Source organism: Sabethes cyaneus, chromosome 2, assembly GCF_943734655.1.
Source record: "Sabethes cyaneus chromosome 2, idSabCyanKW18_F2, whole genome shotgun sequence".
Taxonomy (NCBI): domain Eukaryota; kingdom Metazoa; phylum Arthropoda; class Insecta; order Diptera; family Culicidae; genus Sabethes; species Sabethes cyaneus.
Window position 1 is genome coordinate 235068032 of NC_071354.1, and position 27518 is coordinate 235095549.

Below are 27518 nucleotides of genomic sequence, written 5' to 3' on the forward strand. Positions count from 1 at the left end.
CACAGAATGAAATCGTAAACGCTAAGAGCCTTCCACATCGGGACACTTGAGTTTGGACACTTGGATTAGGACACTTTAGTTGAGACATTTGGGCTGGGACACTTGAATTGGGACACTTGGATTGATACACTTTTGGAATACTTTTGTTGAGACGCTTGGTCTGGGACATGTGAGCTGAGGCACTTGGATTTGGATATTTGATTTGGGACACTTGGATAGAGACACTTGGAAGAAGACACTAGGATTTAAGCACTTGGATTAGAACACTCAAATTAAGACCTTTAGATTGCAATATTAGGGTTTGGACATTTGGATTGGGACATGCGAGTTGGGACAGTTAGATTAGGACACTTGGATTGGGGAACTTGGATTGAGGCTCTTTGGTTGAGATACTTGGGTTGGCAACCGTGAGCTGTGACACTTGGATTTGGATACTTGATTTGGGGCACTTGGATTGAGACATTTGGATTAGCAGACTTGGATTGGAGAACTTCGATTAAGACACTTCAATTGGAGCGGTTGGATTTGAACACTTGGATTGGGGCACTTTGCTTGAGACATTCTTGGATTGGGATACTTCGATTGGGACACTTCAATTGGGACAGTTGGGTTTGGGCACTTGGGATACATGAGATGGGTTACTTGGATTTGGATACTTCACTTGGGACACTTGACTTGAGATACTTGGCTGGGACACTTGAATTGAAACGCTTGAGTTGGGACATTTGGGTTGAGACACTTGGATTGAGCTTGGATTACGGCATTTAGATTGAGACAATTCGATTGGGACACTAGGGTAGAAACTCTGCTTGATATACTCGGAAAACTGTTGCAAAGGATCATTCTGTTGACAGTTGAAATTGAAGTTATCCGGACAGTAATCGAGAAAGTCTAAAAATCGGCCAAACAAAAGCAAAGGGGCGATCGTTATTGCGCTGATAACTGATAACCATTAACATCAAAAACCAGCTGGGGGGCTATAGCGTCACTGCATAAAATGAAAGTCCCAGACTACCTCCAGATCCTGAAGACTTACTTCCAGAAACAGAGAATCACAAGTACGAGTCAATTCAAGCCGGCCAAGGGGCAGCGATCGGTGAAGATTACGGCGGGAGTCCCTCAAAGCTCTATTCTCGGTCCAACGCTATGTAACGAGATGTACAACGGTGTGTCGACTCTGAAACTGCCCAAAGGGGCAGAGATTGTTAGCTTTACGGACGACATCTTACTGTCGGCAGCGGATGAGACGCTAGAAAAGGTAGTAATGCTGGCCACATAGGGAATCGGTACGATTGAGAAATGTAGCGCAAGGAGCGAAGCTGCCGATAGCTCACCACTACACGGAAGTGTAGTCAGTAACTGTAAAGTAACACTGTTGGAGAGTACGCCACAGCCTCGCTGCTAGGTGTTGAAGGACCTAGGAGTGGTGATCGACGATTGGCTTAACTTTAATAGCCACGTGGACTATGTCTGTGAGAAGGCAGCAGCGTTGGCTAGAATTATATCGAATAGCTACGGACCTAGTAGGCATCGACTTCTGGCTAGTGTTTTCCTATCGATACTCAGACCAACCTGGATTTCTGCGTTGTGGACCAAACGGACCCTAGCAAAGCTGAACAGCACGTTCCAGCTCATGACCATGCGAGTGGCGAGTGCTTATAGACTAGTGACACCTGGCTTGGAACACTTGAAATGGGACACTTGAGTTGGGCCTCTTGGATTGGGACACTTGGATTGAGGAAATGTAAAATGTTAACTCATAGAATGTTACCATGATATCTTATCTTGTTTAACTTTTCATTCTAATCATCATGTTATATTTATTTAGCTTTCAAAAATCCTAGCCAATAAGAAGGAGTAAATGTGTTTTTTTGTGAGAAACGAACATTGGAAGAACTGGGAAAAATGATATGCAAATAGCGAAAAGTAATTAACTGCCCAAGTGGGATTTAAATCCACAACTTTCAACGCGTCGAGTGCGTTTCCAATTACACCACCAGTCAGTTAATCAACAAGGAGTCTAATGTCAGTTAGTCAGAATTAAATGAATGGTGTGTGCACAATGTGCACAAATTAACGAATAACTCTGTAAATTAATACTAAGTACAGGACTCCAAAATCCAATTTGATATAACAGAAATATCCCAAATACCAATCAAGACCTTTTCCATTCCATCTGAGTGATAAAGTGCGAGATAGTATCGCCGCATCATAAACCCCTTCCATTCCATTTGACATTCAACCCTGTGCAATCTATTCACTTCGAACTTGATCGAATTACAGCACAAATCACTGCCGCTATTCTGCTCAATCGAACAAAGGCCTCGGTCGGCTCAAACACCAATCACACCGACCGGCCGACCGGCCGACCGACGGCAATCGATGGAAAATTCGTTATCAATTAAAATTACTCACATGAACAATTCGCCGTTTCATGCAGCAATCTCAGGGCCACAAAGGCCACAAAGGCGCGGCGGCAGGCCACTACAACAAATAACGCTTATCTAAGTTCCTGTACCGCATACAGCACGCGACATTGTTCGTGCCCAGCGGAACACAGTGACCATTGAACCGTGGATCAACCAGCAGCCTCCATACTGTCTATCCATGGTTCTACGTTCTACCCCACCACCACCACCAATCGGTTACCGGCGTCCCGCCGGGCAAACGGTTCATAATGCTATGAACCGTTATCGATCTTAGGTGATAATAAATTTCCTACTCCCTCTAACGTTTGCTGTAGCGTCAAACCTGTCTGCCCTTCGGAACGTAGCCGGGACGAAAGGATGATAGAAAAGCTGCATGACTGTGCACAAATCACCGTGCGTCAGCTTTACATCTCTCTCGAGCTGGAGACGCTTGATTGTTTGATCCGCCATCACATTTAACTCGTGAAATTTAAAGCCCGTCACATTCGCCGTATCTCCTGTGCACCATCATTGCACTTGCTTGGCTTGGCTTGGCATGGCATGGGAATATATCCACAATTTATTCGCTTCAATGCTGCTGCAAATCGGTATAAAATAAAATAACAATGAAAATCACGCTACGGTAGCTGATTCCGAGCTATCTGGTGAGTTTATCCTCCGGTGAGCCCGGCGAAGGCATCACACGCCATCGCATAGGCCAGACGCACGTGAACGGGGCAAAGTGGCAAAACGGATTTATCTAGTTCAGTGATTTTATATATTGAAAAATGCTTTGCTCGCTCCTCATAACGACGGGATTGAGTGATCTGCTTTTACCGGGAAAGGCGGAAACCCTTTAGGATAATGCAAATCCCCAAAGGCATGCAGGTGAAAAGGCACACATCGGAATGTGTTCCCCCAGATGTGCCATTTTTACGCACACAAACACACATGAACTACCGCCAGTCAGCAGCAGGTGACGTTTGTCGGGATAAATTTGCATCAAAGGGCAATGATTTATGTAACGGAATGGTTCTGATCCGGAGAAAAAAAACCGAAGCACGGCAGTCCGGAAGTACGATTGCTGTTTGACCGGCCACATTGCGTCGTCGTCGCCATCGTCGTTGTGTGTCGCTGTGGCCACTGCTGCTGCTGGCAGCAGTGTGTGGCAGCGCCCGGTGGTGTTCGGATTGTTCTTTTTGCCAGCAGCAGCTTCGCAACGGAACGGAATCGGACGACGACTCTGCACCCCGCGCGCTGTCCAATGTCACCATCATTTCATCGTTGAATAGGCGGGTTAATTCGAATAATGATCGGTTCGGTGAACTTCGCGCTTCGGTACCGGCTGACCGGAATCGAATCGGCCCGGCAGCACACGTGTGTGCAGAAGCAGCAGCAGCAGCACCGGTCACCGGCCGGGTTGGCCATTGTTTGATGCTGATTGATTATTTCATCGTTTTAATTGAATAGAGTTGCGGGAAATGATCCGATTATTGTTATTCGAACTGCGTTCGAAAAGTTGGTGGAAAATTTATGGAATGTGTGATTTGATTTAGTTGTCAGGCGAACCGAATGTCGCCCTTCTGCCACACTGTCACCTGGGGTGTAAAATATGCGATGAATTTTTTCGTTTTCATTATTTTGCACATAAACAATAGAATGTGGGCTGGGTTTTGTAAAATGGGTAATATCATTTCACCGTCCGCTTTGGGTGTAACTCGAGCTGGCTTGGTTTGACGAAGCGAAGCGAAGCGAAGGGGATTCATTCAGAGCAGATACAACTGACAAAATTGATGGAATAAGTAATTTGTGTGGCATGTGTATCGAATTTGTATTGCGCCCTTATTGAATTAAGGTCTTCCTAGAAATAATTTTTTTTCTATTGTATTTTATAATAATACTAGCTGAGTACCCGATCTTACTCGGGGCGCCTTTGTCTCACAGCCACTTGTACATCAGTTATTGTAACCGAAATGCTTATAATGCAAAAATATAACGCTTGTTCCTCTTCTGGACGTTCCTCCCCATTTGTCAGCTCCCCCTCTTTTGTCTACCCGGCCACTTACACATCTGTTTTCTTTACGTAAATTCCTATAAAACCCTGTAAACAAAGAGAAACAAAGCTATTTGCACCTTCCGCTAACAATGGCCCTACTCATAAGTAATCAATAGTTTTGTTATTATACTTTTCTGAAAAAGTAGAAAATGCAACAGTGTTTCTTCCATATATACAAAAAACCTGTCATTCCTTTCATCTCACTTCAAGACAAAACTTGTTTGTAAACAATGTTTTTAGTTTCACCACCAGGAGCAAGAATGCACAAATTATTGGTTGAGCCCACTCTGGAACATGCCAAATAAAGTTGACCATGGGAAAAACATGGTGTTCTCAGATCAACCCCACACTGTTTGAATGATTGCCCCCTGTGACTCAAATAGAGTCGACCAGCAACACTTAGCACTAATGGTCGAATACTTTTTATAGGGGTCACTTTGATTCGGCGCATAATTACACTTGATCTACAAATCTATAGCTGCGAGCATTACCGTTTCGTATTTTGATTTTTTCTGTTGTAAGGATAAATTGTTACAGTCATGTGGGCGTTACTCCCTCCTTCCTGTCAGCAATCTCCTGTCATCAGCTCCCTCTTTTGTCCCACCGTCACTTAAGGAAGAACCGTCCAAATATTTCGGAGTCTTCCTCCTGTTACCCCCTCTTTTGTCAACCCCTTCAGCTCTGATTCCCTTATATCAAGGAACATGTATGAAAGTTTGATAAAGAACGGTCATGGCGTTTCGGAGTTATCGTTTCCACCCCCCCCCCCCCCCTCTATTAGTCCTATCCCCCTTTATCAACCCCCGGTGCTGATTCCCTGATGTCAAGGAAGATGTGTGCCAAGTTTGATAAAGAACGGTCAAGGCGTTTCGGAGTTATGACCTCTCTCCCTCGTTTTTGTTAACCCCCCAGCGCTGATTCTCTTATGCCAAGGAACAATTGTGCCAAATTTGATGAATAACCGTCCAGGCATTTCGGAGTTATGGCCTTCCCCCCGTTACGAACCCCCTCCCACTTTTATTTCGGAGTTATGGTCCCCCCCCTCTATTAGTTCCTTTGTCAACCTCCGTGCTAATTCTTTGATGTCAAGGAATATGTGTGCCAAGTTTGAAAAAGAACGGCCAAGGCGTTTCGGAGTTATGCCCCCCCTACTCTATTAGGGACCATCCCCCCCTATCAGGGAATCTCCCTCCCTCGGTTTTGTTAACCCCCCAGTGCTGATTCTCTTATGTCAAGGAACATGTGTGCCAAGTTTGGCGGAGATAGGTCAAGGTATTTTGGAGGTATGGTGGAACATACAAACATACAAACATACTCACGCTCACTTTTATATACATAGATTTGAACCGCTCAACCGGTTTTAACTATTTTGATTGCAAATGAAAGGTGGCCCAAACTCGTAGTAATCCTATATCCTAGTGTCCCAACATCCTAGTGTCCCAATATCAGAGTGTTCCAATATTCTAGTATCCCAATATCCTAGTGACCTAATATCCTAGTGTCACAATGTACTAGTGTCCAATTATCCCAGTGTTCAATTATCCTAGTGTCCAAATATCGTAGTTTCCCAATAACCTATAGTGTCCCTATACCTTAACGTCCCAATAACTTAGTGTCCCAATATAGCAGTGTATCAGTCCTAGTCCCAGTTCCAGCCCCAGCCCCAGTCCCAGTCCCAGTCCCAGTCCCAGTCCCAGTCCCAGTCCCAGTCCCAGTCCCAGTCCCAGTCCCAGTCCCAGTCCCAGTCCCAGTCCCAGTCCCAGTCCCAGTCCCAGTCCCAGTCCCAGTCCCAGTCCCAGTCCCAGTCCCAGTCCCAGTCCCAGTCCCAGTCCCAGTCCCAGTCCCAGTCCCAGTCCCAGTCCCAGTCCCAGTCCCAGTCCCAGTCCCAGTCCCAGTCCCAGTCCCAGTCCCAGTCCCAGTCCCAGTCCCAGTCCCAGTCCCAGTCCCAGTCCCAGTCCCAGTCCCAGTCCCAGTCCCAGTCCCAGTCCCAGTCCCAGTCCCAGTCCCAGTCCCAGTCCCAGTCCCAGTCCCAGTCCCAGTCCCAGTCCCAGTCCCAGTCCCAGTCCCAGTCCCAGTCCCAGTCCCAGTCCCAGTCCCAGTCCCAGTCCCAGTCCCAGTCCCAGTCCCAGTCCCAGTCCCAGTCCCAGTCCCAGTCCCAGTCCCAGTCCCAGTCCCAGTCCCAGTCCCAGTCCCAGTCCCAGTCCCAGTCCCAGTCCCAGTCCCAGTCCCAGTCCCAGTCCCAGTCCCAGTCCCAGTCCCAGTCCCAGTCCCAGTCCCAGTCCCAGTCCCAGTCCCAGTCCCAGTCCCAGTCCCAGTCCCAGTCCCAGTCCCAGTCCCAGTCCCAGTCCCAGTCCCAGTCCCAGTCCCAGTCCCAGTCCCAGTCCCAGTCCCAGTCCCAGTCCCAGTCCCAGTCCCAGTCCCAGTCCCAGTCCCAGTCCCAGTCCCAGTCCCAGTCCCAGTCCCAGTCCCAGTCCCAGTCCCAGTCCCAGTCCCAGTCCCAGTCCCAGTCCCAGTCCCAGTCCCAGTCCCAGTCCCAGTCCCAGTCCCAGTCCCAGTCCCAGTCCCAGTCCCAGTCCCAGTCCCAGTCCCAGTCCCAGTCCCAGTCCCAGTCCCAGTCCCAGTCCCAGTCCCAGTCCCAGTCCCAGTCCCAGTCCCAGTCCCAGTCCCAGTCCCAGTCCCAGTCCCAGTCCCAGTCCCAGTCCCAGTCCCAGTCCCAGTCCCAGTCCCAGTCGCAGTCCCAGTTCCATTGTATTTTATTACAACACTTATAAATACTTATGAAAAAGTAAAACGAAAAATAAACAAAAATTGCTGTACATTCCAAATAGCAAAGTGTTAAAATAAAGAAAGACCACGCAAAGTTATAATAAGTTCATCTATTTAAACAGAACAGTGTTAATAACCTAGATCACAAGCCAAAGGAAATAGCAACGATTACCACTAGCTATCCACAGAAGCATCTAAATACGATCGTTTCTCATCCTAAACTTGTCTTAAAATTCCTAGTTAAAGTACAAGAATCCAAGTCCAATTGCAGGAATCGCTAAATCCAATTGAAATGCCTCAACTTAGCTGTTGATAGAATCTGCGAGTCCAATGTCTAGAATCCCTGAGGTCTAATCCAAAAACCATGTGCTCAATTTTGACAATCAATTCGTTGAATTTCCAGAATTTATTGATCTAGAAGTTCATACATTGAAGAGCATAAGAGTTGGTTAAAAGTAATTGAGTCTTGATAGCTTTCTGAAATCAAAATTCAAATGCTCTAAAAAAGTCAAAACTATTAATAGCATCCAAGAGCCTTCGAAGAATACGAAGCTCTTAAGAGGAACCTAAGAGCCTAAAAAGTATCCAAGAATCTTGAGAGAATTCGAAATTCGTGGAAAAGTCCAAAATCCTTGAAATAAACCAACAGTATTGATCCTAAAGGAATCCAAAAGATTGTTTTCATAGGTTTATAGGTTTTGAAAGGATTCCAACTATTTTGGAAAAAATCAGGAAAGATTCCAAGTACTTTAAAATAATCTATGAGTTTCGAAAAAAATTCAAGAGGCTTGAAAGAACCCAAAAACAAAACGAAGTCTTGGAAAAATACAAGATTCTTAGAAGAATTCAAAAATTGGGGTTTAGATTCTTCTTTGATTCTCTCAGGACTTTTCGTTGGCTATTTTTGGACTCTTTGTGAACTTTTCCTGGTTTCTTCTTGGAATCTTTTTCGATTCATCTGGAACTCAACTTGGAGTTTTCTGAGGTTCTTCTTGTATTCTTCTTGAACTTCCTGCACTATTCTTGGACACTTCTTGGATTTTTCTAGGACTTTTCTTGGACACTTGAAGGACTCTTCTTGGGCCGTTTTTGGAATCTTTCTGGACTCTTCTCGAAATATTCTTTGACCATTCCTGGACTTGTTTCTCTTCTGCAACTCTACTTGGATTCTTGGTAGTCTCATATTAAACGCTCATGAATTTTCCTTAGATTCTTCTTGCCTTCTCCTTGGACTCTTCTTAGATTCTTTTAACCGTCGTTTTCGACCCATCTTGAACTCTTCTTAAATTCCTCTTAGAAGCTTTTTCAACTTTTCTCTTGTCTAACTTTTCCAGAACTCTTAATAGAATTTTCTTGGACTCTTTTTGATCCATATTTGGATTCTTCTTGAATCCTTCTTAGTACTCGTTTTGAACTCTTAGATTTCTGTAAAATTCTTTCTGAACTCTTTTCGGCCCATTTTTGGACCGTTCTAGATCAGCTGCTTGGGGGCGTCAAAAACGGCCTGAACCTCAGTAAGGCACTCTCGAGTATAGCGAGGTACTGGATATAGCGAGTTGTAAGAATCATGCATGGCAGTCTAATTATAAAAAATAATAAACTTCAAAGGAACACTGATTTAAGAAACGAGGGCGTGCCAAATCGGGCATTCGCCCAGGCCGCCACAATATCATACTACAGCTCTGGAATCAGGCAAAAAATTGGGTGCAAATATAGGATTTTGCAATCCCAATGGTCCAAAACATGGTCCACAACCCAGTCCAATTTTTTTCCCAAAATCTGGAACAAAATTTGATAAAACATATGTGGTCTACGATATAGTTGAGGTTCAAAATATGGTCAAGATCCAGAATCTGGTTCAAAATCTGATCCAAAATCTGGTTGCTGGTTTAAAATCATATTAAAAATGTGGCCCAATATCTGCTTCAGGTCCAAAAACTGACCTAGTTCAGCTTTGATAAAAATGTGATCCGAAACTTGGTCCAGAAACTAGTTCAAATTTGTTACAAAATCTGGAAGTCTCGAGTTTGGACCAAAACTTGATCAAAAATGCGGACCAAAATATTATCCAAAGCCTGGTCCAAATCTGATAAAAATGTGGCACAAAACCTAGTCTGGAATCGGATGTAACTCAAAGATCTGTTTCAGTTCGAAAATTTGGTCCAGGTCCAGATTCCGAACCAAAACCTGGTCAAAAATGTTGTTTACAGTCTCATTCAAAATCTGGTTCATGATAAAAATGTGGTAAAAAATCTGATGCATGTCCAGAATGTGGTCCAGACCAGGTCTAGAATCGGCGTCCAAACTCTGATCCAAAATATGATCAAAAATCTGATCAAAGTATGTAAGTATCTAGTATGTAGTCCAAAACTGATCCAAAATCTGTAACAAAAGTTGATAAAAAATGTGGTCCAAAATCTTGTTTATAACGTGGTCCAGTTCCACAATCTGGTCCAAAATTTGTCCAAAATCTGATAAAAAAGTGAACCAAAATGTGGTCCAAGTCCAAAATCTGGTTTGGTCCATAATGAAGTCCAATATCAGGTCCAATGTCTGGTCCAGAATCTGATCAAAAATGTGGTCCAGAATCTACTTCAGAAGCAAAGCCTAGGTGTAGCGGAATATAGCGTTATCGAAACTTGACCTTCTGTTTTTATACGACAGACTTCGCAGCCAGCTGTTAGAGTGCAGGACAATTGCAGGGCCAGTTGCTACGATCCTCTTGACTCTAACAGCCTCTCCTTCAGAATCTAGTCCAAATCTGCTCCAAAATTTATTACAAAATTTGGAACAAAAACTGATAAAAAAAAATGTAGTTCAGAATATTGTTTAGGTGCAGAAACTGGTTGGTGGTGTAAAATCTTATCAAAAATAATAAACTTTAAACTTGGAAAGAACATTGATTTAAGAAACGAGTGAGTGCTAAATCGGGTCTTCGCCAAGGGCGCCACAATGTCACGGCTTTGTTTTAGATCTTCCCAGAATCCAATAATGTTGGAAAGTTTTAAAAGAATCCTAAAATTTTAAAAGAATCTAAAAACTTTGCGAAAAATCTTGAATCTTGAAGGAGTCCACGTTGCTGCAAGTTGCGAGGTACGATGCTGGTCTAACAGGCCAGTCGTCGTACGTTTGAATCTCGTCTGGGCGGTGCTGCTAGATAGAGTTAGTAGGATTGTTGCACTAGCCCCGCAGCTATCCAGTATTCTACCAGCCGGCTGTGAAGTCTATCGATAAAGAATGGTTTACTCTTAGAAAGACGTTTAAGCCCAAGATTTTTTTTTTTTTGCTTAGGAGAATCTAAGAATCAAAGAGTCTCTGAAGATTTCAAGAGTCTTGAAAGAGACCTCGAGAAATATCGAGGAGTCTTGCAAAAATTCATGATTCTTAAAAGAATTCAAAAATCTAGAGAGAATATAAGAGTCTTGAATGAACCCCAGATTCTTAGTTTAATCCAAGAGTATTGGAAGATTCTTGGCAGAACCTAAGCTTCTCAGCAGACAAATCAACGAATTTTGCAAAATCCGAGTTCCCCTGCAGAATGGAGATTCTTTACAAGATTCTTGATAGAGTTGAGAAGAATACATGAAAAGGTCTGTTCAAAAACAGACCGGGTAGAGTCTGGAATGAGTCCGAGAAGAGTTTAAAAAGAGCACGATAAATTCCATGAAGCGATAAAAAAATAAATTCCATGAAGCGACCGTACAAAATTTAAGAAGAGTCCAGAAATAGTTCAGAAAGAGTTCAACAAGGGACTAAAATTAAAATACAAGTGTCTTAGCAGAATTCAACATTCTTGGCAAGAATCCATATCTCTTGGAAGAGCTAAAGCGTCTTAGAAAAATCCAAGAGTTTTTTAAGAATCCAATATTCTGGGAAGAATCCAGGAGTCTTGGAAGAATTCAATATTCTTGGAAATATTTAAAAATTTAATATTTTTGGTAGAATCCAACAATTTTGGTAAGATTTAAAATTTTCGGAACAACTAAAGATCCATGAAAAAATTGAAGATTTTTAGAAAAATCCAAGAATCTTAGAAGACTCCGAGGTTATTGGAAAAATTCAAGATTCTTGGAGGAATCAAAGATTTTCAGAAGAACCCAAGAAGAGTTCAAGACAAGACCGAGTAAAGTTAACAAAAAATCCAAAAAGAATCAGTGAAATGTCCCAAGTGTCAAGTGCCTCAGTGTCCCAATACCTTAAAGTCCCAGTGACCAAGTATCCCAGTGTTTCAGTCAGAGCACCTCAGTCCTAATCCCAGTGAGAAAAAGTAGATTTAAAATTTGGAACAGACTTATATTCAAGAGCATGCAAATTAATATGCCAAATATTTAAAATTGAAGACGCTCCAAACACTTCAATCATGCGAAAACCAAGTAAAATTACAGAAAATTCAATACTGACCACAATCACAACTTTGTTGAAACAACATCTCTAAGCATACGACTTACACGTAATTTACACAAATGAATAACTGAATAAATTGTAATTTACCGATAAGAATCCAACTTAGATTTTTTCAACAAATTCTGCTCTGTTCTGTCGCAGTAAATTACGTGTAACGCTAAATCTATAATCACCTCCAGCGCTCGCCATGACTTATTTTCGTCAACCGTCGGTCCAGCAGTGTAAGTGAACCACGGCCATGACAGTCCTAAAATTTGCTTAGCATAAAATTGATTTTCACCTAGGCTCATTTCCCAGTTCACCTTGAAAGTTGATTATCCCCAGCTCGGCAGACCGGTCTTTCCGGGAAACCACATTGACACGGGGGCAGGTACCGTACCGTACCGTACCGTGTGCGTACCGTGTCAGCAGCTGCGAGCGTCAGCTGCCGCTTCGCAGGAGACTATTGGATTATTACTTTCGCCCGAATCGCCCGAAAGACGTTTCGTTCGTTCGGGGAAAGAACCATGAAATTGACTAATCTTCATGTTTCGCCCAGCGACAAGCGCTCATCAAGATGGGAACTGCTGCTGCCTGCCTGCACCAACCAACCAACGCAACGGTTTTCGGTAGGTACCCAGCGGCCTGGACCAGCCGGAATTTTCCCGCACGATAAACAGCCAGCCTGCTTGCTTGGAGGGCAAAGCCCGGTATAATGATGTAAAGCTTCCCTCGCGTAGATCGCCAGCGACGTTACTCATTTGGCAAAGCTTCGGTTATCTTGTCGATCTATCATTTCTGTCTATCGTCGTGCGTTTCTTTCTTTTCGCACATCTACGGCACGTAGATTAGAGCTGGTCCGGGACGAGCGGACATTCATCCCGTATAAAAACAAGCAAACTAGCCGGACGTAAACGATTTTATTATTGAGGAAGATCACTTGTGCGAAAAAATTACAATTGATTGGAACGAAATTAATTTCCTACGTTGTGGTTGAGTCTTCTACTATACTGCTTCGCAGTTGAGTTTAACAGCATTGAAATGACTGTGTATGGAAATGTTCTCATGCAGATTTTACTCCACTGCCAGATTACAATCGTTTGTTACTGAATTTCAACTGAATGGCAATGTGTCAATTAGTGGTCTTTATGACAGACAAAGGCTTGTTGTACTATCTTATATAGCATTCTACAGGATTAAGCCGTACTAACAACATGTTCGTTTCGGATAAACGTCACTCCACATTGAAATTTAGCTATTTTGGGAAACGATAATTGGACAGAATGGTTCGATTATTCTACGTGTTGAACAATACATTCGAAGTAGTTCTCACAGCTGCTGTCAGGTCAAATTCAACATAATTTGCTTTGTGCAAACAGCACCGTCCCAAATCAATCCTATTTTTCCTCCAATATGAAGCCAAATAAGGCGTCACCGCAGCGGAAACTAATAAGTCGATGCATTCTAATGAAAAGTAAGCAGCACCGTCACCTAATGAAATAAGTTTTAATTAGAAAATCGTCAGCAATCGCTTCGTAGCCGAGACCGTGGAACGGCTCCGGATGAGCCAGTCCCGTCTCGCCGTTTATTTTGCTCCGTGTCTCGACTTTTACCTCGGATTATAATCCACGCGCCAACAACGATAACGCGTCGTCGTCGTCGGCAGTCGTCGCAAGCAAGCCAGAGGTTTTCCAACACCTCCGAACGTACATACATAAAGGTACACACCATCGTCGTCGACTCGAGCCGAATGAATTGAATTTTCATCATTTCACCTGCTTAGCATTTATGGCACATCTCGAAACTGCCATTTTCCCCCGTCATCCGTTCATCCATCCATCCATACATCCGCCGTAAGCCACGAGCGAAAACCGCCGACCTCCCTCCCGGAGCTAGAAACTGTGGAAACTGTGTTGTGGCATTCCGAAGCAGCCAGCAGTAGCAGGCAGCATCAAGAGAACAGCAGCTCTCTAGCAACAGCCAACGCTAGGATGATACCAGCAATCATACATCCACTGAGAAGCTCCGATGTGCCTTCGGCAACATTAGCATCACGCCTTTGATTCAAAATGATTTTAATTAATTTTGAAATTTAATTTCATATCCTCGATATACCTTCAATCATAACCGACGACGCGATCATACTACTGTACATGGCAACCGCAAAGCGGGAAATAATATCTATTGTTTGATTAAATTACCGCTTCTCCCGCTCTGCTAGGATCGGCCGACCGACCGACCGACCGGTGCTGAATATCACCGTGCAATTGTGAAGTAATTATTGTTACGTTACTTGAGCGTACGAGTTATGCCGTTTGATTGCGATGTGATTTGCGGTGCAATCATTTGAGTCGGAAACTAATGTTTTCGTGCTGGACTGCGGCTCAGAATGTGAATGGATGTGCAACTAGGATTCTCATTAAGCCTATGACAACTGGGCGCATTTTAATTGATAGCTGATAGTTTAACCATCCTTAAAAGAGTGAATCGTAATCTGTTAAAAATTTTGTAGTGTGGTGCGAATTAAGTCTCGGTTACAAATTAAATATATCCAAATCTTAACGATTCAATATGATCCAAAAATCAATGTATGTTTACGAAATTCCGATTTCTTTTGTAAAACTACGCAGATAAAAATCTTCTTGTGGACTCCTCGTGAACACGTTTTGAATTCCAATTGGCCTCTTCTCGTACCTTTCTTGAAATATTTTTGGACAACTGAACTCTTCTTGAAGTGCTCCTGTTCTCTTCTTGAACTCTGCTTGGAGTCTTTTTGCATTCTTTTTGGACATTTCCGGGACTCCTCTTGGACCGTTCTTAGAACACTGCATGGATTTTCCATGCATTCTTTTTGGACGCACTTTGAAATCTTTCTGGTCTGTTCATAGACTCTTCTAAGACTCTTCTTAAACTGTTCTCTTCTTTGATTGTTTTTGGACTGTTTTCTATTTTACCCCTTCTTAGACTTTTTTTATAAATCTTTTTCGACTTTCCCTTTCCACAGATTCTTTTTGGACTCTTTCTTGTGTTTTATGTGCCTCCCAATTGGCTTCGAGGTATGACACTGGCCTAATAAGCCAGTCGTCGTGTGTTCGAATCTCGACTGGGAGAGGCTGTTAGAGTCAATAGGATCGTAGCAACTGGCCCTGCAATTGTCCTGCATTCTAGCAGCTGGATGCGAAGTCTGTCGTATAAAAACAGAACGTCAAGTTTCAATAACGGAATGTAGCACCTAGGCTTTGCTTTGCTTATGTTTTGACTCTTCTTGGACTCTTTCTGAACTTTCAAACTTTCAACTTTCAAAACTCTTCCTAGACTTTCTTCCTAGACCATTCTTGACCATTTCTCGAACTCATGTTCCTGGGCTAATCTATCTAAACGTTTCTCACATGTCTGCTCCTTCAATACTTTTTTCTTGCAAAGCTCTTTCCACAGATTTGCTCTTCTGCGATTATTCTTCCAAGACCCTTCACCAAAAGCCTGACTCTTTTTCCAGGATATTTCCGTCAAGACACGTTTTCCAAAATTCTTGCTCTTTTCCAAGATTTTTCGACACTTATAAGGTTTTGAGCTCCTCACCGATTTTTGTGCTCTTCCGCAAGTCTTGAGCAATTTCAAGACTGTCCATGCTCCGGCCTGTTTCTTGAGTTTTTTTTCCAAAACTCTCTGATTTTCCAACACTCATCGAATATTCTAAAACTCGCGGATTTTTTTTTTGAAACCATTGGATTGTTCACAGACGTTCAGATTCATCCAATACTTTTACATTCTTCCAAGGCTGTTTATTACTCCGAAGACTTTTAGCTTCCATGAAGGTTCTTGAATTCTTCCAAGAATTTTGGGTTCTTCCCAGACTTTTGAATTTTTACAAGAGTCTCGGATTTTAAAACACTTCCATTTTTCCTAGACTCTTGCATTCTTCCAGGACTCTCAGATTCTTCCAAGACTGTTTTGGGACTCTTCTTGAACTATTCTTTTGATGCTTATTGAACTCTTCTGCGAACTAACTTACATTTTTCTTGGACTCTTCTGGGATCTGAACTTTTCTTAGATTCCTATTGAACTCTTTTTCGACATATCTTGCATTTTTCCTTGACTCTCCTTGGACTCTTCTCAAACTCTTTTTGGACTCTTCTCAAACCCTTCTTGGACTTTTCTTAGGTTCTTCTTTTTCAACCCATCTTCAACTCATCTCGGACCCTATTTGACTTGTCTTAAACTCTTCCTGAACTTTTTTAAGACTCTTCCTGGATTCTTTTTGAACTCGTTTTGAATTCTTCTTAAATTCTTCAACTTATCTTGCACTTTTCTCGGACTCTGTTTAAATTCTTTCTGGAGTCTACTTGTTTTCTTTTTGTACTCTTCCGAATCTCTTCTTGGATCCTTCTTGAGTACTTTTTAAACTTTTCTTGAGCTCCGTTTAGATTGGACTATTCGCTTAGGTGGACTATTCTCGGACACATTACAATTTTTTCGTGGATTCTTCGTGAACTCTTCTTGATATCTTCTCACATTCTTCTTGGAATTTTATTGCACTCTTGCTAGACTCTTCTTGGACACTCCTTGGACTTTTCTTGGATTCTTCTTAAACGCTTTTTGAACCCATTTTCGATTCTTCTTGGACTGCTGCTGGACTTCTCTCGAACTCTTCTTGGACTTTTCTTGGAATCTTTAACGACTCTTTTGGGATACTTCTTGGATTCTACGTGAACTCTTTCTGAACTCTTGTTGGACTCCTCCTGGACGTTTCTATGACCCTTCCTGAACTCTACTTGGGCTCTCTTGGACTCTTGTTGAGCTCTTTCTGATCTCTTACTGTATTTTTAGGACTCTTCTAGAACTTTTCTAAGGCTCGTCTTGGACACTTCGTAGGTTGTTTTTGGATTTTTTTTTAACTTATCTTGATCTCTTCTCGTATAGTTTTTGGACTCAATTTGCACTTTTTCTGAACTTCTCTTAGACTCTTCTTCGACACTTCTTGGATTCTTCTCAGGCTATTCTTGAATATTTCCTGGACTCTTCTCGGACTTGAACTAATTTGGACTCTTCATGGACTTTTCTTGGACTCTTATTGAAATCTTCTTGTACTCTTCTTGGACTCTTCTTGACCTCTTCTCGGACCTTTCCTGGACTCTTTCCGAACCCTGTTTACACTTTTCTTGGAATCTGGACTCTTTTTGTTTTTTTTTTGGACTCTTCCTTGACCTTCTTGGACTCTTCTTGGACTTTTCTTGAACTCTTCTTGGCCTCTTCCTGGACTCTTCCTGGACGCTTTCTGGACCTTTTTCGGGCACTTCTTGGACTTTTCATGGACTCTTCGCACACTATTTTTGGACTCTTTCTAGACTCTTCCGTAACTCTTTTTACCTTCTTCTTGGATTCTTATTGGAGCCTGGAATCCTTTTGAGCTTTTATTTGGCTCTTACTGGACTCTCCTGGGACTCTTCTTGCAATCTTTAACGACTCTTTTGAGAAACTTCTTGGATTCTTCATGGACTCTTTCTGAACTCTTGTTGGACTCCTCCTGGATGCTCCTATTACCCTTCATGAACTCTACTTGGATTCTTGTTGAGCTCTTTCTGATCTCTTGTTGAATTTTTAGGACTCTTTTAGCACTTTTCTTAGAATCGTCTTGGACACTTCGTATGTTATTTTTGGATTTTTTTTAACTTATCTTGATCTCTTCTCGTATTGTTATTGAACTCAATTTGCACATTTCCTGAACTTCTCTTGGACTCTTTTTCGACACATTTTGGATTTTTCTCAGGCTATTCTTGGATTTTTCCCGGACTCTTCTTAGATTCTTCTCGGATTTGAACTTTTTGGACTCTTTATGGACTTTTCTTGGACTCTTATTGGAATCTTCTTGTACTCTTCTTGGACTCTTCTTGGCCTCTTCTCGGACTCTCCCTGGACTATTCCTAGACTCTTTTCGAACCCTTTTTACATTCTTCTTGGACTCTGGATTCTTCTTGGGTTTTTTGAACTGTTCCTTCTCGGGCTCTTGTTGGACTCTTCTTGGACGCTTCCTGGACCTTTTTAGGGCTCTTATTGAACTTTTCATGAACTCTTCGCGCACTCTTTTTGGACGCTTTTCCTACTCTTTCTGGACTCTTCCTAAACCCTTTTCACCTTCTTCTTGAATTCTTCCTGGACGCTGCAATCATCTTGAGTTTCTTTTTTTGGATTCTTGCTGGACCCTCCTTGGTCTCTTCTTAGATTCCTCTTGGACTTTTCGTGGAATCTTCCTGCATTCTTCCTGGACTCTTGCTAAAGTCTTGCTGAACCGTTTTTACATTCGTCTTGGACTCTGGACTATTGGGCTCTTTTGAACTCTACCTGGAGTCTACTTGTTTTCTTTTTGTACTCTTTCCAATCTCTTCTTGGATCCTTCTTGAACTCTTTTAGAGCTCTTTTTAAACTTTTCTTGAGCTCCGCTTAGATTCGTCCAAAGCTCTTGGTGGACTCTTCTCGGACACATTACAGTTTTTTCGTGGGTTCTTGATATCCTATCACATTCTTCTAGGAATTTTATTGCACTCTTCCTAGACTCTTCTTGGACTCTTCTTGGGTTCTTCTTAAAATCTTTTTGAACTTCTCACTCACTTCTTGACTCTTCTCACACTCTTCTTGAACTTTTTTCTGACCACTTTCTGGACTCTTCCTTAACTTCCAGTAATTTGGGACCATTGCTTTTCTTGTTGTTCTTCAACGATATTGCCCTGCTTTTGGGTACTGGCTGTAGGTTAGTGTACGCCGATGACCTGAAGCTATTTGCCTCGATAGGAAATATAGACGATTGCCGCCGACTGCATGGTTTGCTTGATTTCCTCACGAGCTGGTGCAAACAAAATTGGCTGATTATAAATGTTGCCAAATGTGAAGTTATGAGATTTCACCGCATTAAAAACCCGATCCTTTTTGGTTACACCGTTGATGGTTTTGAGTTACGCAGCGTGGACCGAGTTAACGACCTTGGAGTCCTGCTAGACACAAAAATGACGTTCAATGTGCATCGTGAATCAATTATCTCCAAGGCATCACGGCAGCTCGGATTCATCTTTAAGATTGGTCGGAACTTTAAGGATGCCCACTATCTTAAATCGTTGTATTGCGCCCTTGTTCGTCCGCTAAAATTGCAGCCTAATTTGGTTTCCAAAACAGCTAGCTTGGAACCTGCGCATTGAACGTGTGCAACGGAGGTTTGTCCGACTAGCACTGCGACACCTCCCTTAGCGAAATCCTGACGAATTGCCCCCATACGCAGACAGATGCCGTTTACTCGACCTAGACACACTAGAACATAGACGCAAGGTGTAACAGGCATTATTTGTAGCCAAAGTTATCAATGACGAAATTGACGCCCCTAACTTACTTTCAATGATCTACTTTCGCGCTTCGCAACGATCACTGCGCTCGACGGGTTTACTGCAGACCCAATTTCATCGGACTGTGTTTGGATACAACGAACCAATTACTGAATGTGTAAGGACCTTTTCGAATGCGGAGGAATTGTTTGACTTTGGTCAACCGTCGCGCTTGTTTGCGCAGAAATTACGCAGATTTAATTTAGTATAAGGTTTTATTCATGTAGACAATATTTTATGTCAGATGAAATATCCCTAATAAATAAATAAATAAATAAATAAACTCTTTTTACCTTCTTCTTAGATTCTTATTGGAGCCTGGAATCCTCTTGAGCTGTTATTGGGCTCTTGCTGAACTCTCCTGGGACTCTTCTTAGATTCTTTTTGGATTTTTCGTGGATTCTTCCTGGACTATTCTCGGACCATTCCAGAACTTTTCTTCGACTCTTCCTGGACTCTTTTTAGACTCTTATAGGACTCTTCTTGGATTCTTTCTGGACCTTTTTCGAACTCTTCTTAAACTTTTCTTGGACTCTTTTCGGACTATTCTTGGACTCCTCTTGAACTCTTTTTGAACTCTTCCTGAATTTTTTCAAAAATTCTTCTTAACCCTTAAATGCGAACGCTGAAAAAATTCATTAAAAAGAAAACTTACTTATCTAAAGGCGGTAAACATAATTTGGGGGTTTGGGGATAGTGTTTTTCACTATGTTGTTTTAAAACAACATTGCGCATCTAAGGGTTAAACTCTTCCTGGAGCCTGGAATCTTCTTGAGATTTTTTGGACTCTCCTTAGATTCTACCTGGACTCTTCTTAAATTCTTCTTGGATTAGTCTTGGACTCTTTCTGAACTTTTCTTGGACTTTCTGAGACCCATCCTGTATCTTTTTGTGCTTTTCTAGAACTTTTCTTGAACTCTTTTTAGACTCCTTTCGGACTCTTCCTGGACTCTGCTCTGTTCCCGTCTTGGACTGCTCTTCTTTCTAAATTCTTCTCTGATCCTTGCAGAACTTGTCTTATACTCTTTTGCGACTTTTCTGGCACTCTTCGTGGGCTTTTCTTAGACTCTTCTTTATGTCTATCTAAGCTCTTCCCTAATATCACTAGACACAATCGCGGACAAGACACTTCTAACTCTTATAAAATATTAAAATAAAACAAATTACTTTTAACTTACACGTCGACCGGTTTCAGGCATCTTATGCCTATCTTCAGGACGAGAGCCGATGTACTAATACTTAATAAATTTTCATGGAATGTTTTTGAATTCTTCATAGACTATTCTTCGAGTATTCTAGGACTATTCTTGGATTTTGTTTGGGCTCTTCTTGAACTCCGCTTTAACTTAGTTTCCTGTCCAAGACTCCTTTTCTAAGACTCTCCTCGAAAAACAATTCTGCCAAATCCCTTCCTTCTACACTTTTCTTCCAAAAGTGTCAAAGCTCAAGCTGTTTCTACGAGTCTTATGCTAGGAGTATTTTTTCAAGAATCTTCTCCCACCTCTTTTTTACCTTTATTATACTATAACAAAGATTTTTACAAGACCTTACCTCCAAGTCTCTTGAATGAATGAAAAGTAAAAACTATTTTCAGAAACTGTGTTGTTTCATTAGCCTTTCGTATTCGACTAAAATTGGAGTATTTTACAGACTTCACTCCAAGACTTCAAGATGCTTTTTCTAAGATTCTTTTACTAAGTATCTTCCTTTAAGATTTTTATTCCAAGACTCTACCTTCAAGGCTCTTTTTCCAACGTTCTTTCGCAACGGCCTCTGCTGCCATGACTTTTATTCCAATAATCTTCTTCCCAGACTCTTTTTTTTCAAAACTTTTCTTCGCAAAATCCGCTTTCAAAAATTTGAGCTCTCCAAAATTATTGAACTCTTTCATAACTCTCGGGCTTTTCAAAGACACTTGATCTCTGCCAATATTCTTCTTCGAATACAATGCTTCCAAGAAGCTTCTCCCAAAATTATTGTTCCAAAACTTTTATCTAAGACCCTTTTGCTAAGATTTTCGTGCCACCAGTGGCCCACCACTCTAACACTCCAAAATTCTTCATTCAAGACTCTATTTCCAAAACCATTTTTTTAAATCCTCTTCAAAGGCTCTTCTTCCAAGACTTCTCTTCCAAAACTCTTCTTCGGGGAGTTGTTTATCAAAAGTTCTTACTAAGACGATTTTAGCAACATTTTTCTTTCAATACACTTCTTCCTCGGTTCTTTTTCCAAGACACTTTTATTCGAAGACTCTTTCAAAACCCTTGGGTTTTTCCAAGAAATTTAAGCTTTTCCAGAGTTCTTGGGTTCATGCACAATTCTTGGTCTCTTTCAACATTAAGAGAAATCTCCCAAGATTCTTAAAAATCTTCCAAATATTCGTGGGCTCTTCTGGGAATCCTTCCAAAATGCTTAGACTCTCCCGTGACTGTTCAGTTCTTTTAAGGCTCTAGGACTAAGTCTAATTTTTTGAAGACTCAGGGTTTTCGGGAAAAAGTTGAACACTTCGAAGACCCTTGGACCCTTCTTCCAAGGCTCTTGCGCTCTTTTAAGACTCTTGGATTCTTTCCAAAGTTTTGAACTCTTGCAAAACACTTGAAACTCTCTCGAAAATCTCGAAATTCCCACTGACACATCGATTATCAGGATCAGGAACTGACGGACTTTGGGATTTTGACTGATGGATTCTCCGAATTGGACGCATTCTTCGACCTGTGAGTTCAAACGGCGTTTTCGCATTATACTCGTGGGTTATCAGAATTAGACAGAAGTTTTTGGAGCGTCTTAGTTGAATACGAAACCTGGAATTGAATAAAATTAAAACTTATTAAACATAGTAGAATTAAATTCCAGAATTTGTCTATTGAATACTCAGGTTGAATTCTCTGACAGGCGTTAAAAGATTTTTGAAACTAGTCCCATAGATTTTTAGAAATAGACAAATGAATTTTTGGACTAGGATTCATCGATTCTTGAACTTGTATTCTTGGACTCTTGTACTTGCATTAAAAACAGATGTATGGAATTGGTCCTACATTTTGATTACACTTCTAATTGCACTTGAATGTCAATTCTGATTTCAACTTCAAATCAAACTTGAGCTGATACTTTCACCACATGGATTTAACTTCTGAGTAATGTTGTCAGTTAATATGGATTCCTGCAAAACTCTTGAATTCCTCCAAAAGTTTTTAATTTTTTCAAAACTAATTGATTCCCCGAAGACTCTTTCTAGTTGAATTCTTTCTAGATTCTTAGATACTTGCAAGGTTCTTGGAATCTTTCAAAATTATTGGATTCTTTTAAGTCTCTTAGATTCTTGTAGTGGCTTTGGAATTTTTTCAAAGATTTGGTTGTTTTCTAAAACTCGTCGACTATTCCAAAACTTCTTTGGAAGACTTCTCTAATTTTTTCAAGACTTCAAGTTTTTAAAGTCACTTTAATTCTTCGACTGCAGGTGGATTTTTCTCAGGTTCTTGGGCTCTTCCAAAATCCCAAAACTGCTTTGCAAACATTAAGAGAGCATTGAGCTCTTCCAAAACTCTTGAGCTCTTCCGAGGTTCTAGGGACTCTTTCAAAAATTTGGAGCTATTTCAAGAATCTGGGTTCATCCGAAAAACTTGAGCTGTTCCAGGATTTTTTAACTTTTCGAAGACCCTCAGACTCTTCCAAGGCTCATTGAAGACTCTTGGATTCTTTCAAAATACTTGAAAATCTATCGTACTTATGGATTCCTGGATTCTGATAATGGAACTCCTGTATTCTCGGAATCCACATAGATTGGGATTTTCGCTGATGGATTCTCGGAATTGGTCGTATTCACTGATTTGAACTCATATTTTTATTTTTGGCATTATACTCGTGGGTTGTCAGAACTTGTCTAGTGGATTCTTAGATTGAATTCTCTAAATTACATGCAATTGTAATTAGATCTTCGATTCGCACTTGAAATTCGATTCTTAATTTCTTACTAGCAAACTTGAGCCTATACTTTGACATACACTAGAAGGTTTGGTTAATTTTTGAATTCCACCAAGATTTTCTGAATTCCACTTAGATATCTTCGGTACCTCCAAGGTTCTTGGATTCTTCCAGTGGATTTGGAATTTTTTCCAGGCTCTTGGATCCTTCAAAAACTCTAATTATTCCAGGGCTCTTAGAAGACTAGAAGTCTTTTGGATTCTTCTAAACCTCATGGATTCTTGTCAGAATCGTGGGTTGAATTTCAACACACTTGAATTCTTTCGAGTGTTTTAGATTTTTTCAAGTCTCTTCGATTCTTCCAAGATTTCTTAAAACACTGTTGGAGACTCTACAATTCTTCGATTACACCTGGATTTTTGCAAAACTCTTGGATTCTTCCAGGAATCTTGAAGATTTTTACTTTCTTCTAAGAATCGTAGAACCTTTCAAGACTTTTGGATCGTTCCCCGATGACTTTTAGATTTCGTCAAGATTCTCAGATTCTTCCTAGATTCATGGCTTCTTACAAGATAACTGGATTCTTGAAATACTTAGATCTGGTTGATTCTTCCGAGAATCCTTGATTGATTTAAGAATGTTGGATTCTTGCAGGATTTGCTTTTGGATTCAAGAATTTTCTGAGTTGAATTTCTGATTTGAGCTCATGGACGCTCGGAGTTAGTTCACAGATCTTCTAAATTTAACTCATAGATTTTCTAAATTCGACTCATGGATCAGAATTAAGCTCATATATTCCTAGATTTTAGCTCATCGATTCTGGAAGTTTGACTAAAGAATCCTCCGAGTTAAACTATTGGGTTTGAACTTTTGAATAATGTTTTTCTCAAAACTGTGATTTGATGAAAATGCGAATATTTGTAAAACTATGAAAGTAATAATTTTTATTTGTGAGCAGACTTTCTGACACAATCCTAAGGGTCAACGAACGCTGTCTGATGAACGTTGAACAGATTGCTAACGGAAATTGAAATCCCAAATAAACGAAACAAACCCACAACTTCGCGCAGCCCACATGAATCAATGTGGCCTCATCGAATTTTCATAAGGCTTCATTTTTCCTAACCCGACACAGACACTTTTTCCCCATTATGTTTTTGATTTTTCCCATCATCTCGTCACCGTCAGGTCTTGTGCTTGAGCCGTCGCCGTGTTTCCTCGCTGCTGCTGGTGCTCTAGGTAATGGTGGATTGTGAAAGTCGTGAACTCAATCAAAAATTCATCAGAGAATCATTTAGAGTTTCTGCTGGCTGTCACTGCTACTGTTGCTGTTGCACCAGCAGTGAAGAAGGCACTCTCCGTTCGTTCGTTCGCAAAACAGCAAAACAGTAGCAACGGCAGCAGCACAATAATGCACACACATAAGTAATGTTGCATCATAAATTTATCACAAAGATGAAGGACAAACTTTTTGGGCGGAAGGAGAAACAAAACAAAGAAAAAGTAGTTCTGGAAAGAAAAGTGCACTACTCCTACTAGTGTGTTAGGAAACTCTTCGCAGGTAACTGTCACGGGCGGGGAAAATAAATTTCTTCTTGACAGAAATTAGTATCAGCGTGCGTGCGTCGTATCCCTCATGGAAATGCTAAAAGGCTCTGAAGACTATACTTCAACATGAAAGAAGTGAGGCAGGGTTTCCATCTTAACTGTAAAAATTCATTGAGAAACGAAACCAACCGACGGGTTGAAGAAAGGGCCGTTTACCCTAAACCTTAGCCGGGTGTTTCGCTGTGCGAAAAATGGTGAAGAAGTTCATCTCCTCGCAAAAGAATCCGAAAAGAGCCACGAGCGTTCAGCTGAATGCATGTGGCTGACTTATTGAGCGGACGGGTAAGGGAGGAAGGAGCATTGTGTCCGCCGCGGTTGTATGTGCCAGAGTTTCCAGATGGATCAAACAGTGGAAAATGATGAGTTCTCGTTGGCTCTGAGTGGGAAGGAACGAGCGTGCGATTGCCAGGACTTTGGAAGCCCGCCGGGAGTGTTTGTTTGAGCTAGAAGACACAAACTGACAAGGTGATGGCGTGCGATGCAAGCGTCACGAAATTTTCTGCAAACAGTAAGCATCCGTCGGGGAGAAATGGGTAGAGTTTTAGGATATAGAGAGTGAAGTGAAGAGGAAAAAAAACACGAAAAAGTTCAATTTCACAATATATGCGCTGACAAAGTAGATTTTAAATTCAATTTGGTAACCAAGCGGGAGCTAACTTGCCAGCTTGTTGGTTGAGGCCTCTCCGCGGGGTTCAGGAGGAAATGATCAATGGAGGAAAGTTTTCTGCTGCTGCTGCTGTGGCACACGGAATAAGAAAGAAATTGTAAAACAGTGAGTTCGTGCGCGAAATATGCATGTTCTCGGGAAGTTTATTTGCCGGGATGCGATGGAATCGGCGTGTCAGCAGATAATAGGGCATCGCAGATTGATCACGTAAGTCGGGAGTTTTCTTTCTGATTATGCTGGAAACTTCATAATCGGGAACAGATTGGACTCGTGACGAAAAAGCCGTTTGTGGAATTTGAATTAACCAGCTTGCCCCGTCTTGTGGTCTGGAAAATGCATTTCATTACAATTTTTGGAGAAAAGATTATTTTTTGTATTTCAGGAATTTTTCTAAAGCGTGCCCAGTCAGGAACAAAAAGTTGGGCACCCGACCTTTCAGAAGAATAATCTAGAAAATCGAGAATTCGTAGGAAGGATCTATCGATACTTATCATAACAATACCTTTGAAACTTTTAGTGTAATTGGTGTTAAAATTAAAGTTGAAATTGGACTAGAAATTATAGTTGACATTTGGACTTGAATATGTACTATAATTAGGGTTTGGGGCTATATATCAAATTAAGCTGGAAATTGGACTTAAATTTGGACTTGTATTTCGAATTAGACATGAAGTGGAGCGAGAATTTGAGGTTTTTATTTGAAATTGGACATGAAATCTTACTTATGTTCGAAATTGAACTTAAAAATTAGAATTGAAATTATAAGTCGATTAGATTCAAATTGAACTTTAGATTAGACATAGAGTTACATTTGGAATTAGATTTAAAATTTGGAATTCATATACCTAACACCGGACATTAAATAAGACTTGACGTTGGGCATGTACACAAAATTAGGCTTTAGTTTTATTTATAATTAGGATTGACATATCTCGTCTTATCTCAATCTCAAAAGAGAATTGAGAGAATCTCAAGGTTCTCAACTTTTTTTCCTGTTTTTTGGGTTTTTACTCTCACTTTTTTTCATTTTCCTTCCATTTTTTGGTTTTTCTTTTTTCAGTCTCATGTTTTCTGTTTCAATATTCCATTAATCTTCATATCATGTCCCATTTTGTCCTTTATTCAGTCCTGCTTGTCCTTTTATTTTGTATTCATTTTTTGTTATTTTCTTTCCAATTTTCCGACATTTTTCTTCCCGTTTTCCTTTTTTCGTTTTCAGTTTTCGTCTTTTACTGAATCTTCTCCTTTCTGTTTTTCCTGCTTTCCTTTCATTGAGTTTTTCCCAAAGTTTCCATTTCCATTTTATCCAACTTTTTCCCACCGTTGGCCTTTTCTTCCTTTCCTGTCCCGTTTTTCCGCTTTTTGTCCCGTTTTTCTCCAATTCTATTCATTTTCCTGACGATTCTTCTCTTTTTCCTTCCGTTTTCCTGTTTTTCTCTCCAGTTTTGCCTCTTTCTCCGGTCTGTTTTTTCAGTTTTAATTTTCTTCTTTTTTTGTCCCATTTCCCAATCTCCTTTTGTCTCATCTTTTCCTTTTATAACCTTTTTCCTTTTAGTTGGACTTCTTTCTCTTATTTTTCTGTTCCGTTTCCCTTTCATTCTCCCTTCTCCCTCGAATTCTTTCCCGTGGCAAGGGTTCTATTACATTTTTTTCTGACCCGTCGTCCTTTAATTTAGATCGTTTTCTCTTCTTTGCTCTCACGATTTTTATCCTTTTTTCTGCCCGCTGCTTCCTCTTTCTCTTCCTTGCCCATCGCACTTACTTTTTCGCCCTTTTTTTATTTTTCTCTTTTTTATCCCATTTTTATTCTTTTATTCCAATTTCAGACTCCTTTTTCCTTTTGCTTCAGTCTTATTTTCTTGTTTTCTGTCTTTGTTAAGGTTTTATTTGTTCCATATTATCTTCTTTGCCCTGCTTTCTCTCTTTTTCTGTCACACTTTGTTTTTCCTTTTATCCCATTTGCCTTTTGTTTTCAGTCAAATGGAGAGCCATTTTCCTCATTTTCTGTACTCGATTTTCAATTTTACTGCTGCCGTATTTTCTCATTTTCTATTTTCTTTCCTTATTTTCTTTCCCATTTTCTTTATCGTTTCTACCTCTTTTTTATACCGGTTTGTAGGTGTATGCTTCGTCTTTCCCATTTTTCCTCTTTTTCTCTCGTTTTTCTTTTCTTCTGTCTCATCTTCTCTGGAACAATGCATTTTCCTCGTTTCTTGCTCCACTTATTTTTACTCTCAGTTCAGTTTTTCCTCATTGTATTGTATTTTACTCATTGTATTGGATTTTCTTCCCAATTTTCCCGTTTTCGTTTTTTTCTGACTCTCTTTCTTGTATTTCATTTT

The 27518-nt window shown here is 40.9% G+C and overlaps 1 protein-coding gene across 1 annotated transcript in view; it reads left to right on the forward strand.

Annotated features, from left to right (window-relative positions):
• The first annotated feature begins 3717 nt into the window (after nucleotides 1-3717).
• Nucleotides 3718-27518, forward strand: part of LOC128736796 (putative mediator of RNA polymerase II transcription subunit 26) — a 331101-nt gene continuing 307300 nt past the window's right edge. The window contains exons 1-3 of the mRNA XM_053831285.1: nucleotides 3718-3837; nucleotides 11959-12120; nucleotides 12173-12242. Of these exons, the coding sequence (XP_053687260.1) occupies nucleotides 3718-3837; nucleotides 11959-12120; nucleotides 12173-12242 (352 nt within the window). The remainder of the gene's footprint in view (nucleotides 3838-11958; nucleotides 12121-12172; nucleotides 12243-27518) is intronic.